General features: G+C 44.4%; 1 protein-coding gene across 1 annotated transcript in view; it reads right to left on the bottom strand.

Moving 5' to 3' along the window:
• Positions 1-11,642: 11,642 nt before the first annotated feature.
• FZD6 (frizzled class receptor 6) overlaps positions 11,643-17,428 on the bottom strand; it is a 76,144-nt gene continuing 70,358 nt past the window's right edge. Inside the window, exons 6-7 of the mRNA XM_077271000.1 lie at positions 13,473-13,904; positions 11,643-12,584 (exon numbers count right to left, since the gene is read on the bottom strand). Coding sequence (XP_077127115.1) covers positions 12,446-12,584; positions 13,473-13,904 — 571 coding nt within the window. The 3' untranslated portion in view covers positions 11,643-12,445. The remainder of the gene's footprint in view (positions 12,585-13,472; positions 13,905-17,428) is intronic.

Below are 17,428 nucleotides of genomic sequence, written 5' to 3'. Positions count from 1 at the left end.
CTTACAAGCTTTAACCCCTTAATGACAGCCAATACGTCTTTTAACTGACCTGAGATATAAGAGAATAGCCTCCACATACAGGTGACAATCCAGCAGCTTTCGGCTGTACACTACAGCTGACAACTTGCTGCATCAGTCACGATCAGTGTTTGCACCGTCCAAATCTGTTTAACCCCTTAGATGCTGCTTTCAATAGTGACTACTTCATTATAAATGGTTAACAGACTGTGGGGGCTTCCTCCTAATCCCAATTGGTGCCCTCAGATCATGATTGTGTGGTCCTGATGTTTGCGATTGGCAATTCATGACCAAATTCTGGTCTAAGAGTCTGCCGGCTGTTGTAACCTGTTCAGAAGTTAGAGGAATTTAGGTGGTAAAAATGCACATTGTCATTTCTGTCATGTCACCTGACAGCAGTTTTCAATATGTCAGGGGGTGCTGTTTTTAAAATGGTATCACTTTTGGGGGTTTCCGAATATATGGGAACACTAAATGCACTTCAAATATGGCTTAGTCCCTAAAAAAATAAATTTTGTAAATTTCCTTGAAAAAATGAAAAATTACTGCTACAGTTTTAACCCCTTTCTGCCATTGGACGTACTATTCCGTCCATGTGGGGTGGGCCCTAATTCCCAAGGACGGAATAGTACGTCCAGCACGATCGGCTGCGCTCACGGGGGGAGCGCGGCCGATCGCGGCCGGGTGTCAGCTGCCTATCGCAGCTGACATCCGGCACTATGTGCCAGGAGCGGTCACGGACCGCCCCCGGCACATTAACCCCCGGCATACCGCGATCAAACATGATCGCGGTGTGCCAGCGGTACAGGGAAGCATCGCGCAGGGAGGGGGCTCCCTGCGGGCTTCCCTGAGACCCCCGGAGCAACGCGATGTGATCGCGTTGCTGCGAGGGTCTCCTACCTCCTATCCCTGCAGGCCCCGGATCCAAAATGGCCGCGGGGCTGCATCCGGGTCCTGCAGGGATTACTTCCGGGTGCCGTGCAGGCTGCAGATGAAAGCTGCAGCCTGCACGGCTGTAAGTGAGATCGGTGATCTGACAGAGTGCTGTGCACACTGTCAGATCACCGATCTGTAATGTCCCCCCCTGGGACAAAGTAAAAAAGCTAAAAAAAAAATTCCCACATGTGTAAAAAAAAAAAAAAGAAAAAAAAATTCCTAAATAAAGAAAAAAAATATATATATTATTCCCATAAATACATTCCTTTATCTAAATAAAAAAAATCAAACAATAAAAGTACACATATTTAGTATCGCCGCGTCTGTAACGACCCCACCAATAAAACTATATCACTAGTTAACCCCTTCAGTGAACACAGTAAAAAAAAAAAAAAAAAAAACGAGGCTAAAAACAACGCTTTATTCTCATACCGCCAAACAAAAAGTAGAATAACACGCGATCAAAAAGACAGATATAAATAACCATGGTACCGCTGCAAACGTCATCTTGTCCTGCAAAAAACGAGCCACCATATAGCATCATCAGCGAAAAAATAAAAAAGTTATAGTCCTCAGAATAAAGCGATGCCAAAATAATTATTTTTTCTGTAAAATAGTTTTTATCGTATAAAAGCGCCAAAACATAAAAAAAATGATAGAAATGAGGTGTCGCTGTAATCGTACTGACCCGAAGAATAAAACTGCTTTATCAATTTTACCAAACGCGGAACGGTATAAACGCCTCCCCCAAAAGAAATTAATGAATAGCTGGTTTTTGGTCATTCTGCCTCACAAAAATCGGAATAAAAAGCGATCAAAAAATCTCCCGTGCCCGACCATGTTACCAATAAAAACGTCAACTCGTTCCGCAAAAAACAAGACCTCACATGACTCTGTGGACTCAAATATGGAAAAATTATAGCTCTCAAAATGTGGTAACGCAAAAAATATTTTTTTGCAATAAAAAGCTTCTTTCAGTGTGTGATAGCTGCCAATCATAAAAATCCGCTAAAAACCCGCTATAAAAGTAAATCAAACCCCCCTTCATCACCCCCTTAGTTAGGGAAAAATAAAAAAAATTTAAAAAATGTATTTATTTCCATTTTACCATTAGGGCTAGGGTTAGGGCTAGGGTTAGGGTTGGGGCTGGGGCTAGGGTTAGGGCTAGGGTTAGGGTTGGGGCTAGGGTTGGGGCTAGGGTTAGGGTTGGGGCTAGTGTCATGAATCCCCAATGGCTAGGGATAGCACAGGATAAGCAAGTATAATAAATATCGGACGAGCTCTAGGGTGATGGAACCTGGGCTGACCGCTGCCCTACGCCTGACAAACGCAACTAGAGATAGCCAGGGAGCGTGCCTACGTTGGTTCTAGACGCCACACACCAGCCTAAGAGCTAACTAGTACTGCAGAGAAAACAAAGACCTCACTTGCCTCCAGAGGAATTAACCCCAAAGATATAGTTGCCCCCCACATGTATTGACGGTGAAATGAGAGGAAGGCACATACATAGAGATGATGTATATAGCTTTAGCAAATAGAGGCCCGCTGAAAACTAGAAAGCAGAATGACACAAAAGGGGACTGAGCGGTCAGCAAAAAACCCTAATCAAAAAAACATCCTGAGATTACAAGAACCCATGTGCCAACTCATGGCACATGGGGAGAACCTCAGTCCACTAGAGCAACCAGCTAACAAAGAGACATTCTAAGCAAGCTGGACAAAAAACCAAACAACTGAAAATCAGCACTTAGCTTATCCTGAAAGATCTGGGAGCAGGTAGGCAGGAACCAAACAGAGCACATCTGAACACATTGATAGCCGGCAAGGGAAATGACAGAGAGGCCAGGTAAAATAGGAAACACCCAGCCTCTGATGGACAGATGGAAACCAAAGGCCGCAACCCACCAAAGTCACCCAGTACCAGCAGTAACCACCAGAGGGAGCCCGCAAACAGAATCCACAACAGGCTAGGATTGGGGCTAGGGTTAGGTTGGGGCTAGGGTTAGGGTTGGGGCTAGGGTTAGGGTTAAGGCTACAGTTAGGGTTGGGGCTAAAGTTAGGGTTGGGGCTAAAGTTAGGGTTTGGATTACATCTACGGTTGGGAATAGGGTTGGGATTAGGGTTAGGGGTGTGTCTGGGTTAGAGGTGTGGTTAGGGTTACCGTTGGGATTAGGGTTAGGGGTGTGTTTGGATTAGGGTTTCAGTTATAATTGGGGGGTTTCCACTGTTTAGGCACATCAGGGGCTCTCCAAACGCGACATGGCGTCCGATCTCAATTTCAGCCAATTCTGCGTTGAAAAAGTAAAACAGTGCTCCTTCCCTTCCGAGCTCTCCCGTGCGCCCAAACGGGTTTACCCCAACATATGGGGTATCAGCGTACTCGGAACACATTGGAGAACAACTTTTGGGGTCCAATTTCTCCTGTTACCCTTGGGAAAATACAAAACTGAGGGCTAAAAAATAATTTTTGTGGAAAAAAAAATATTTTTTATTTGCATGGCTCTGCGTTATAAACTGTAGTGAAACAATTGGGGGTTCAAAGCTCTCACAACACATCTAGATGAGTTCCTTAGGGGGTCTACTTTCCAAAATGGTGTCACTTGTGGGGGGTTTCTACTGTTTAGGTACATTAGGGCCTCTGCAAACGCAATGTGACGCCTGCAGACCATTCCATCTAAGTCTGCATTCAAAATGGCGCTCCTTCCCTTCAGAGCCCTCCCATGCACCCAAACGGTGGTTCCCCTCCACATGTGGGGTATCAGCGTACTCAGGACAAATTGTACAACAACTTTTGGGGTCCAATTTCTTCTCTTACCCTTGGGAAAATAAAAAATTGGGGGTGAAAAGATAATTTTTGTGAAAAAATATGATTTTTTATTTTTACGGTTCTGCATTATAAACTTCTGTGAACCACTTGGTGGGTCAAAGTGCTCACCACACCTCTAGATAAGTTCCTTAGGGGGTCTACTTTCCAAAATGGTGTCACTTGTGGGGGGTTTCAATGATTAGGCACATTAGTGGCTCTCCAAATGCAACATGGCGTCCCACCTCAATTCCAGTCAATTTTGCATTGAAAAGTCAAATGGCGCTCCTTTGCTTCCGAGCTCTGTCATGCGCCCAAACAGTGGTTTACCCCCACATATGGGGTATCGGCGTACTCGGGACAAATTGTACAACATCTTTTCGGGTCCATTTTCTCCTGTTACCCTTGGTAAAATAAAACAAATTGGAGCTGAAGTAAATTTTGTGTGAAAAAAAAGTTAAATTCTCATTTTTATTTAAACATTCCAAAAATTCCTGTGAAACACCTTAAGGGTTAATAAACTTCTTGAATGTGGTTTTGAGCACCTTGAGGGGTGCAGTTTTTAGAATGGTGTCACACTTGGGTATTTTCTATCATATAGACCCCTCAAAATGACTTCAAATGAGATGTGGTCCCTAAAAAAAATGGTGTTGTGAAAATGAGAAATTGCTGGTCAAATTTTATCCCTTATAACTCCCTAACAAAAAAAAATTTTGGTTCCAAAATTGTGCTGATGTAAAGTAGACATGTGGGAAATGTTACTTATTAAGTATTTTGTGTGACATATCACTGTGATTTAATTGCATAAAAATTCAAAGTTGGAAAATTGCAAAATTTTTAAAATTTTCGCCAAATTTCCGTTTTTTTTCACAAATAAACGTATGTAATATCAAATAAATTTTACCACTATCATGAAGTACAATATATCACGAGAAAACAATGTCAGAATCACCGGGATCCGTTGAAGCGTTCCAGAGTTATAACCTCATAAAGGGACAGTGGTCAGAATTGTAAAAATTGGCCCGGTCCATAACGTGCAAACCACCCTTGGGGGTGAAGGGGTTAAACCTCCTAAAATGCTAACAAAATAAAAGAACATTTTACAAATGGTGCTGATGTAAAGCCGACATGAGGGAAATGTTATTAATTAATGTTTTGCTGTGGCATAACTTTGGATTAAAGGGACAATCATTAAAAGTTTGAAAATTGCATATTTTTTAACATTTTTCTCAAATTTCTGATATTTTTTATAAATAAACACGAAACCTATCAACCTAAATGTACCATTATCATAAAGTATAATGTGTCGCGAAAAAACAATATCAAAATCACTGGGATTTATTGAAGCGTTCCAGAGTTATTACCACATAAAGTGACACTGGTCAGATTTTAAAAATTTGGCTCCGTCACTAAGGGGTTAAAGAAAAGAGCTTGTAAGTGCTGTGCTCCTTACCTGGGAGACTGACCACTGCTGTCTGCTGTGCTGTGAACCCAAGCAACAAGCTGTAAACAATAAGATTAAAAATCCTTTCATTCTTAAAGGGAACCTGTCACCTGAATTTGGCGGGACCAGTTTTGGGTCATATGGGCGGTGTTTTCGGGTGTTTGATTCACCCTTTCCTTACCAGCTGGCTGCATGCTGGCCGCAATATTGGATTGAAGTTCATTCTCTGTCCTCCGGAGTACACGCCAGCGCAAGGCAATATTGCAGCCAACGGGTAAGGAAAGGGTGAATCAAACACCCGAAAACCCTGCCCATATGACCCAAAACTGGTCCCGCCAAATTCAGGTGACAGGTTCCCTTTAAGCAACCTCCGCCTTTCAGTCATAGAGGTGTGGCCGGCGCGACTTCAGTCACCGCTCAGTACTGAGCAGCAGCTGTAAACACGAGCCAGCTGTCACTGCTGGAGCAGCAATGATGCACTGTTGAGCCAGCTGTTAATCAATGTGGGTCACTAGCTGCACAGCGCTACACTATTAAACTGCAGATTAACAGCGTTTTGGGACAGGACACGATCCCTTTAATACAATAGCGAGATAGAATGTTTGGCTGAATGGCTCAGGAATGGCAGACCTCTACTACATCAAAGTGTAAGGGTACCTTCACACTAAGTGACGCTGCAGCGATATCGACAACGATGCCGATCGCTGCAGCGTCGCTGTTTGGTCGCTGGAGAGCTGTCACACAGACAGCTCTCCAGCGACCAACGATGCCGAGGTCCCCGGGTAACCAGGGTAAACATCGGGTTACTAAGCGCAGGGCCGCGCTTAGTAACCTGATGTTTACCCTGGTTACCAGCGTAAAAGTAAAAAAAACAAACAGTACATGCTCACCTGCGCGTCCCCCAGCGTCTGCTTCCTGACACTGACTGAGCTCCGGCCCTAACAGCAGAGCGGTGATGTCACCGCTGTGCTTTCACTTTCACTTTAGGGCCGGATCTCAGTCAGAGCAGGAAGCAGACGCTGGGGGACGCGCAGGTGAGCATGTACTGTTTGTTTTTTTTACTTTTACGCTGGTAACCAGGGTAAACATCGGGTTACTAAGCGCGGCCCTGCGCTTAGTAACCCGATGTTTACCCTGGTTACCAGTGTAAAACATCGCTGGTATCGTTGCTTTTGGTGTCAAACACAACGATACACGGCGATCGGACGACCAAATAAAGTTCTGGACTTTATTCAGCGACCAGCGACATCACAGCAGGATCCTGATCGCTGCTGCGTGTCAAACGAAACGATATCGCTAGCGAGGACGCTGCAACGTCACGGATCGCTAGCGATATCGTTTAGTGTGACGGTACCTTTACCTCATGCCTCCATTGAGCTGACTGAACACTACTGCACCCATGAGTATGGGGTTATCAGACATTACAGGAATACAGATGTGTTATCTGACTCCAGCACAATGAGCCCAGTACAAACACATTCTCTTTTATTGTGGGGGCTGTGCTGCTTCTATGAAGTCTGCCTTCTATCCTTATCAGCCTCTGGAGAATTATTTAAAAAAAATGTAAATGTTGGAAACTATTCACTAAAGCAGGACATAAATAGTGCAACATTCTGGTCCATTTTCACCCATTAATGATCCGCACTCATTTATTGTTCACAATGGTTTACACAAGCCAACAACTGATGGGAACAGTTAATTAATTTATACCAACGTTACTAATCGTGTAATCGGCAGCACATACGCTGTATACACGAGAGATGGTGCGGATAATGACGCTGGCATAATGATCTAATCACGAGATAAGGTTTATCTGTCTAGTGAGACTGAACTACATTTGTTTATGGTGGGCAGGACATACTTGGGGCCTGCCCTTGTGAGGGCAGGAGCAATACAGGGGTACAACAGGGAGTCAGGTGAAATTTTACCCCCCTTCATTTCTCCTCATATGGACAACTGATCCTGGTAGGTTTAAGGCGAACCTGCTATGGAAATACGTCTGGCATGGTTCCTCTGCCACCTCCATGCAGAGAAGCCAATGTACTCACAGCCCCGGCCGTGCGGGGAGCTCCCCGTCTCCTGCTTCCTGAGTGAGCGAACACTCCACTGTTCTTATGGGGCAGCGGGCGCAATTGGAAAATGGCCCCAAGCATTACTGGGAGGCATCTTGTATAGAAGGCACTTTCCCCAGTTAGTTCTCTCCGGTTAGTGTTGGTGCAACTAGTGAGCAGCCAGGTCCCTGTTTCTACGGTCTTTGTGTGGCCAGGGCCTGAACCTGAAACTGTATGGCGGTCCCTTGAGTGTAAAACCGCTCCTGGCGGTCCGTGTAGCTTGAAGTAGCATCTGTTGGTCCCGGTAGCCTGAAGTGGCACCTGGCGGTCCCTGTAGCCTGAAGACGCACCTGGCGGTATCTGAACCCTGAAGCCACTTCGGCAGTACCTGAATCTGTTCCTGTGCCAGTCCTGTTTGGTGTTCCAGAGTTCGTACGGTCGGAGCCCGTTCCAGTATCCAAATCCAGCTCTGTCTGATTTTGTGTCAGTATTGTTCTGTTCGAGGATCCAGAACCTGTGTGGTGAACAGAGTTCATATTCTGTCTTGCCAAGTACTCAAAGCCCAGTCCGTGTCAGCGTATCTGACCGCTGGAGACAGCAGCTGCAGCATCGGGGACTGCCTAGGAGTAGTACCTGGCGGCTACCTGCAGCTCAAGCCTGACTCCACCATCAGGAGCTCCAGTGAAAACCAGGTAGCAGCTTAGTTACACCCCTCCTAGGTAAGCCTAGCCCATAGCACAGTGGGTCCACGAACCATGTACGCCACCTCCATGTGTGACAATCGCCAGCACGTTTACATTTATTCACCAGTTATCAACTTGTCTACACTTAAAGAGGATGTGCAACTTTGAAGACAATTTTATATTGTACTTACGTGAATATAATTGGGGCTGAAAATCATTTTTGCAATTGGATTTTATTAATATTTTTTGCAATTTCATTCTGTATCCTCAGTGTTATATTGTCTATTACTGGCGGCATAATGAGTTAACTGAGAATTTTTTCACTAAGCCCACTTTGATGATCTGAGGGCACATTTTTTTTAATCTGCCTGTTTCTGACCGCCCCTTCAACATATCAACACACATAATCCCGCCCCCCAACACATCACCACACAATCCCGCCCCCCCACATTACCACACACAATCCCGCCCCCCCACCACATTAGAAGAATGTAAGAATGTAGGTAGAATAGAATGTAAGTCCACAAGGACAGGGTCCTCTCCCCTCTGTTCCAGTCTGTCACTGTAAACCTGTTTACTGTAAACGATATTTATAACCCTGTATGTAACCCTTTCTCATGTACAGCACCATGGAATTAATGGTGCTATATAAATAAATAATAATTACCACACATAATCCCGCCCCCCACATCACCACACATAATCCCGCCCCCCACATTACCACACACAATCCCGCCCCCCACCACACATAATCCCGCCCCCACCACACATAATCCGCCCCCCACATTACCACACACAATCCCGCCCCCCCACCACACATAATCCCGCCCCCCACATTACCACACATAATCCCACCCCCCCACCACACATAATCCCGCGCCCCCAACACATCACCACACATAATCCCGCCCCCACATCACCACACATAATCCCGCCCCCCCACATCACCACATAATCCCGCCACCACATTACTACACATAATCCCGCCCCCACCACATTACTACACATAATCCCGCCCCCCACCACATTACCACACATAATCCCACCCCCACCACATTACTACAGATAATCCTGCCCCCCACATTACCACAGATAATCCCGCCCCCCCACCACATCACCACACATAATCCCGCGCCCCCAACACATCACCACACATAATCCCACCCCCACATCACCACACATAATCCCGCCCCCCCACCACATCACCACATAATCCCACCACATTACCACACATAATCCCGCCCCCCACCACATCACCACACATAATCCCGCCCCCCACCACATTACCACACATAATCCCGCCCCAACACATCACCACGCTATTGTTATTAACTTCATTTTAAGTTAATTTATCACCTGCATAAGCGCTATTGAATGTTGTCATTATTTACTTTAGTTTAATCACTAGCAGCGTTAGTTAGATAGCAATGAGCGTGCCGAGCGTTAGCTGGCTGGAAACATCTAGTATTATATATACACTAATATATATATTTTTATTATATCCATATACATACACACACAGATATGTATGTGTAAAGTGCTGAAAATAAAAATTATAGGGAACACTTAAACACCACAATGTAACTACAAGTCAGACATTGTGAAATCAACCTGTCCAGATATGAAGCAACGCCAATTGTGAATCAGTTTCTCCTGTTGTGCAAATGGAAAAGACAACAGGTAGAAATGATAGGCAATTAGCAAGGCAATCCGTATAAAGGAGTGGTTCTGCAGGGGGTGACCACAGACCATTTCTCTGTTCTCATCCTTTTTGGCTGTTTTGATCACTTTTGCATTTTGTCATTGCTCTCACCCTTAGGCCGGGGACACACTTAACGTATAAAAAAACGGTATGTTTTTCACGGCCGAGAATCGCACAAATGTTTCAAAAACAGTGATCCGTGTGCAGTGCGAGGATGCAATTTCCTCGCATCAAATGATCCGTGTGACATCCGTGTGACATCCGTATGGCATCCGTATGCCCACGCTCCAGGTCATATGAGGACATCCACCAGGGGGCGCATCACCGCGACTGAAGGTAACTATAGGTCATTGACCTACATTTCCTTCAGTCGCGGTGATGCGCCCCCTGGTGGATGTCCTCATATGACCTGGAGCCTGGGGAAAAGTTCCCAGGCTGCAGTTCATGAGAACATCCAGCAGGGGCGCATCACCGCGACTGAATGTAAGTACAGATCACTGCTTTCCTTTCAGCACCCGGGGATTACAGGCACGAGCGAGTGGATTATCGCAGCTCTGCCTGTAATATTAGTTAACCCCTTCAGATGGATTACTTCGTGGGACGTGACAGTTCATCAGAGAGGGTATGTATATTGTGTGTTTATTGTTTTGCCAAGCGAGGGTCTGAAAATGGAATGAGAGAGCAATAAATTATTACAACAACCGCTGTGTTTATTTCATTAAAATACTTTTTAATCATGTGTGTGTGTGTTTTTTAACCCTTTCAAACAATTGGATTAATAATGGATAGGTGACATAATTGACGCCTCTCCATTATTAATCTGGCTTAATGTCACCTTACAATAGCAAGGTGGCATTAACCCTTCATTACCCCATATCCCACCGCTACAGGGAGTGGGAAGAGAGTGGCCAAGTGCCAGAATAGGCGCATCTTCCAGATGTGCCTTTTCTGGGGTGGCTGGGGGCAGATGTTTTTAGCCATGGGGGGGCCAATAACCATGGACCCTCTCCTGGCTATTAATATCTGCCCTCGGTCACTGGCTTTACCATTCTGGCGGAGAAAATTGCGCGGGAGCCCACGCCAATTTTTTCCGCCATTTAACCCTTTATTTGAGCAGCTACAGCGGCCAAATTTTGCACATACACACTACTAACATTAGTAGTGTGGAATATGCAAAAAAAAGGGGGATATGAGATGGTTTACTGTATGTAAACCATGTCTCATATCCTGTCGGGTTTGTGAAGGAGAAATGCAAAGCCGGCAATTGAATTACCGGCTTTTCTATAGAACACCGCTGCGTATTTCTCGCAAGTCACACTGCTGGTCCGTGTGTAATCCGATTTTTTCTCGCACCCATAGACTTGCATTGGCGAGTCTCGGCCGAGATACGCTGACAATCGCAGCCTGCTGCGAGTTCCCTCGGATCCGAAATACGGTGGAGAAAATATCGGATGATGGGAGCTGCACCATAGATTAACATTGGGCCGAGTGCTATGCGATTTTTTATCGCATAGCACTCGTCCGTATTACGGTCTAGTGTGACCCCGGCCTCAGAGGTACTGTACAGTAGCATGAGGCGGTTTCTACAACCCACACAAGTTGATCAATGCGAGCTGTGGCAAGAAGGTTTGCTGTGTCTGTCAGCACAGTGTACAGAGCATGGAGCACATACCAGGAGACAGGCCAGTACACCAGGAGACATGGAAAGGTCAGTAGGAGGGCAACAACCCAGCAGCAGGACCGCTACCTCCTCCTTTGTGCAAGGAGGAACAGGAGGAGTAGTGCTGGTATTTGTAGTTTCCAAACAACTAGAAAGCCTTAACTTACAAACGACTGGTCTATAAGTACAGTATGATGATTTCTGAACAATGAAGAGAGATTTAGGCATAAAATACCAGTAAGTATACAGTCTAGGACAGACAATCTGTTTGGAACAGATATTGTTTCATTTTGCATTTGTCGTTCTTTATATCTTTGTTTTATCCCCATTTGTCGTTCTTTATATCTTTGTTTTTTCTCCAATCTATAACTAGGTCGTAATTAAAATAAATAAAAAAAATAAATAAAAAAAAAAAGTTTATGAAAAATTCAGAATTTATTTTTCTTTTAAATAATTTCCAGTGTAAAAACAACTAAATTGACCAGAGAGATGTAACATAACAACCAGTAGATAATCAGTAGACAGTGGCAGTAAGCCTATTCATTATCAGTGCCATGACTAACATAGAAGCAAGAATGCGACCTACTACAGGATATGAATTTTCTGCCTTAGGCCACGTTCACACGTTCAGTATTTTACATCAGTATTTGTAAGCCAAAAACCAGGAGTGGGCGAAAATGCAGAAGTGGTGACGAGTTTCTATTATACTTTTCCTCTTGACTTTTCCATTCCTGGTTTTGGCTTATAAACACAGCGGTAAAATACTGACCAAAAACTAACCGTGTGAATGTGGTCTTAGATGTTAAAATCCATTTACCGTACGGTCTCCAGAATATCTGTCAGATGTATTAGGGAAGTCCATATATACAAATATATTCAGAAATCTACATTACAAATGTAACAGAATACAGAACAAAGGGAATGATGGGGGCGGAAATTCTTTAAGATGGATCAGTCTTTAGCTGGTCACTAGTGCCAAAGCAGTGCTCTCAAAGCCAGTAGTAATGAGCTGTGGCATACTGTACATTAAATGCTTTACATTGTATAAGTGCAAAACTTTCTACAGTCCCGTGAAACATCAGTGTCGGGTGTCAACTCAACGCTTCCTGATACGAAAAACCTGACAATAGTCCTTTCCGTCCGATTCCTCATACAGTTGGTGTGATGTTTCCAAGTTCCCCTTCCTTGTGGGCAAGTAACGGTGCAGGCACATTGGCAGGACTTGGAGCAGAAGGTGGAGATTCAGGGTATGAGGCCGGATCACTCAAGTGGTTTTCAATAAGAAAACTGGAGAAAGACAGAAAAGACAAAATTAAAAATACATTTTAACTATTCCCCCCAAAAATCAGATTGGTGGTTTTTTTTCCCCCTTTACAATATATTGTAGCAGTGGAGGAACAAGTAAACATTGGGCTCCAAACCAATATTTGAAAGTGGCTCACTATGTCACGACTTACAAAGGTTGGCTCCTTTAAAGAGCGTTAGACCTGTTGATTGCTCTAGAACCCAAAATAAAAGGCAGTAGGGCAGCAGATTTCTTAGCCTTATTTTCAACAGGTGGGGAGAGGAAAAAGAAGCTGCCAAACACCTTTAGCAGCAGCTTTTCTACTCCGAAGACAAAAGGGTTCAGCTGCTAAAACTGCATCTGTCGGAGAGAGCCGGGAGGCCCCATAAACATCAGATGGTCGCTGGTTCTGTCGAAGTCAGAAGGTTGAGTTGACTTTTGTTTAATATGCAATGGGGATCTTTACTCTTGTCTGTTTAGATCTTTTGGTTGGGTAGAAAAAAAACGTTTGACTATAACTTCTAAGAATGAAACGTCGTGGCTGGATTTTGCAAAGAATCCAACTACTCATGGCTGCATGTCATGAGAATGGCTGTGGATAACTACTTAATAATTGCGGGCAAGGACAGCGCACTTCCCACCGATGCTCCATAGTTACATTTTGTGATTCTCCTTAATGTCTGATATTTGCAACTTTATATAATAATAAAAATATTTCAGTTCTGGCTCCAGATGTCGATACTACACAGCTATGTATTTGCCTATACTTCTAATATGTTTCAAACTCAAGTAAAATTGCTTTATTTTAGAAGTATAGGTTATAGACCAATATGAAAACATAAACCAATAGCACCTCGAAAATAAAAGTTTAGGAACATAATATTTCTCACCTGCCCTCAATCTTTTTTGGCATATTGCCAGTTATGCCATTTCCTTTGCCCAAGCTAGGGTAATTATTCTGCTCGGTTTGTTGTGTGGGAACCTCAGAGTTCTCTAGCAGTGTCTGTGTAATAACTTCTTCTGGAGGGTCTGGTCTTGCTTTTGAGACGCTACTTCTTGACTCCTGGTCTTCCTTTGGCGACTGGGCCCTCGTAATTTGAAGGTCCACTTCTGTCTCTTTATCCAGGAAATCGTGGCTGGTAATGGTCATAGCAGACACTCCATGGTTTGCTTTTGCAGTGGTACTTGTTCCCATGGACTTTGAGAGAACCTTCAGTTTGTGGGAACTGGATCTATGATGCTTCTTGTGCTTTGGTTTAGAGTTATGCTTGATGAAGTATTCACAGGACTCCTGTAGGACCCTTCTGCTCTCAGCCACGGGGCTAGAATATAGAAAGACCTACATTAACACTCACAGAATAGGAAAAAAGACATTGTATGGAAAGGTAATGGGTCATCAGAAAATGACCTATTGTTAACCCCTTTACCATCCAAGGTGGTTTGCATGTTATTGACCAATTTTTACAATTCTGACCACGGTAATTTTATGAGGTAATAACTCTGAAACACTTCAACAGATCCCACTGATTTTGAGAACGGTTTTTCGTGACATATTGTACATACTTCACGATAGTGGTAAAATTTCTTCAATATGACTAGCATTTGTGAAAAAAAATAATGGAAATTTGGCAAAAATTTGGAGAATTTTGCAATTTTCAAACTTTGAATTATTATGCCCTTAAAATCAGAGAGATTTGTCACACAAAATAGTTAATAAATAATATTTCACACGTCTACTTTTTACTGGTTCTATTTTCAGACATGATATTTTTTGATCACTTTCTATTCCAATTTTTGGAATGCAGAATGAACAAACAGCAATTCGGGATTTTTTTCTTCTCTTTATGTCGTTCAACGTGTGGTAAAATTGATGAGACAGTTTAATTCTTCATGTCAGATTACAGTGATACCCCATTTATATAATTTTTTTTATGTTTTCGCACTTTTACACAAAACTTTTATAGAAAAAATTATTTTTGCATCGCTTTATTCTGAGAACTATAACTTTATTTTTCTGCTGATGGAGATGTATGACTTTCTTTTTTTGCAGGACAAGATGATATTTTCAGCGGTACCATGCTTATTTATATTTGTCTTTTTGATCACGTTTTATTCCACTCTTTGTTCGGTGGTATGATAAAACGTTGTTTTTTGCCTTGTTTTTATGTATTTTTTATGGCGTTCACTAACGGGGTTAACTAGTGGGACAGTTTTACAGGTTGGGTTGTTCGCAATACCAAATATGTGTACGTACATACATTATATATTTATTTATTTTTTCATGAAAATATTTATTAATGGGTACAATATATTTAGATTTTTTTTTTTTTTACTTTGTCCCACTAAGGATGGGACTATCATTTTTTGCAGGCTGGTCGCTTGTATAGCATAGAGAATCAGGAGCATCCCTATGCTCTGCAAAATGTCAGAACTGCGCTGACAAAGTTGCTTCATCTTGCTCTAAGCATGAACAGGGAACTTTGCTAGCTCTGGTGACCCAGATGTCGTCATGATGATATCGGGTCACCATGGCAATAATCGGGACCCCGCGATGACTGAGTTTCCGATCCGAGGGCAGAAGGGCTTTCTTCCCTCTGCCTGCTCCCGAAATAATGTGATCGCAGAACTTGGCGGTTAAAGTGCTGGGAGCGATGTAGGACCGCTCCTGGCACTAAGTGTCTGGTGTCAGCTGTCAGAATCAGCTCACACCTGGCGGCAATCGCGCATGTGCATAGCCTCTGTGCGCGCAAAATCACCAGGACGTATCCATACGTCTCTGGTGGTAAAGGGATTAAAGGAGTTATCAAGGATTTTGCGTCATAACTCTGTTGTCAGAATAAACAAGGCCAGTGGCTCCTCTCCTGTCCCTAACACTAAGGGCGCCATAGCTATCCCTGCTCCTCAGATTACTTCTGATGGTGAAGAGGACGGAGCCATGTACCTTGCAGAACTCCTGAATCAGCTCTATATCTGCCCCCCTCCCCCACCTAGGGAAGCGGGGAGTAACAGTGTATGTCTATACTCAAGGCTTTACTCATTCAGCTGTGGTTGAGGTAGGCACAGGAAAACGATTTCATTAAAATGTCCAGGCTAGTTTATTAAAACTTCATAAACCGCTCAGGAAACCCAACAAAAAAAAAACAGCCTTTTCCAGCACAAAGTGAAAACGCAAAGTAAATACGGTAGTCCTTACAGTATAGCTCAGGTTAGTGTCCAGTTCTTATGCAAACTAGGGGGCAGGTCAGTGAGGGATCAGCGACCTGTCTGCAGTCTGCATTATGAATAGCTAATCCGAACCCTACATAAAGATGGTTCCCTTTAAGACCTTTGCACAGACTAAGGGTATGTGCACACGTCAGGATTTCTTGCAGAAATTTCCTGAAGAAAAACAGAAATTTTCGGCAAGAAATCCGCATTTTTCTTTTGCGTTTTTTTCGCGGTTTTTTTTTAGCATTTTGCAAGCGTAATTAGCTTGCAGAATGCTAACGTTTTCCAAGCGATCTGTAGCATCGCTTGGAAAACTGATTGACAGGTTGGTCACACTTGTCAAACATAGTGTTTAACAAGTGTGACCAACTTTTTAGGCCGGTTTCACACGTCAGTGGCTCCGGTACGTGAGGTGACAGTTTCCTCACGTACCGGAGACACTGACACACGTAGACCCATAAAAATCAATGCATCTGTTCAGATGTCATTGATTTTTTGCGGACCGTGTCTCCGTGTGCCAAACACGGAGACATGTCAGTGTTCGTGGGAGCGCACGTATTACACGGACCCAATAGAGTCAATGGGTCCGTGTAAAACACGGACCTCACACGGACATTCTCCGTCTGGGGTCCGTGTGCGTGCAGGAGACAGCGCTACAGTAAGCGCTGTCCCCCCCACATGGTGCTGAAGCCGTGATTCATATGTTCCCTGCAGCAGCGTTTGCTGCAGAGAAAATATGAATAATAGTGTTTAAAATAAAGATCTATGTGTCCGCCGCCCTCCCACCCCCTGTGCGCCCCCCCCGCTGGTCAGAAAATACTTACCCGGGTCCCCCGTCGGCTGTCGCTCCTTCCTGGTCTGGCCGCGGCTTACTGTATGCGGTCACGTGGGGCCGATCATTTACAATCATGAATAGTCGGCTCTGCCCCTATGGGAGGTGGAGCCACATATTCATGACTGTAAATGATCGGGCCCACGTGACCGCATACACTAGAAGCCGCGGCCAGACCAGGAAGGAGCGACAGCCGACGGGGGACCCGGGTAAGTATTTTCTGACCAGCGGGGGGGGCGCACAGGGGGTGGGAGGGCGGCGGACACATAGATCTTTATTTTAAACACTATTATTCATATTTTCTCTGCAGCAAACGCTGCTGCAGGGAACATATGAATCGCGGCTTCACCATGATGCAGAGTGGGTACCACACGCTCCCTGTGGTACCCACTCGCCATACGGGCGGCACACGTGTGCTGCACGTATGGCCTCCGTGAGTTCCCAGGCACACGGACACGGATAACTCCGGCACCGATTTATTCCGGTACCGGAATTATCTGGACGTGTGGGACAGCCCTTACTATAGATGCTGCCTATGCAGCATCAATAGTAAAAGATAGAATGTTAAAAAAAATGGTTATACTCACCTTCTGCAGACAGCCGATCTCCTCAGCGGCGTCCGTTCCTATAGATGGTGTGTGTGTGCAGGACCTTCGATGACGTCGCGGTCACGTGAGCGGTCACATGAGCGGTTACGCGACCAATCTCAAGACAGCGACGTCATCGCAGGTCCTTCACACACACCATCTATAGGAAAGGAAGCGGTAGCGTGCACCGCTGAGAGGCGGGAAGACTCCGGGGGCCATC

Source organism: Ranitomeya variabilis, chromosome 6 (genome assembly GCF_051348905.1).
Source record: "Ranitomeya variabilis isolate aRanVar5 chromosome 6, aRanVar5.hap1, whole genome shotgun sequence".
NCBI lineage: Eukaryota > Metazoa > Chordata > Amphibia > Anura > Dendrobatidae > Ranitomeya > Ranitomeya variabilis.
Note: the sequence above shows the minus strand (reverse complement) of the source record. Positions and strands in the feature narration are given on the sequence as shown.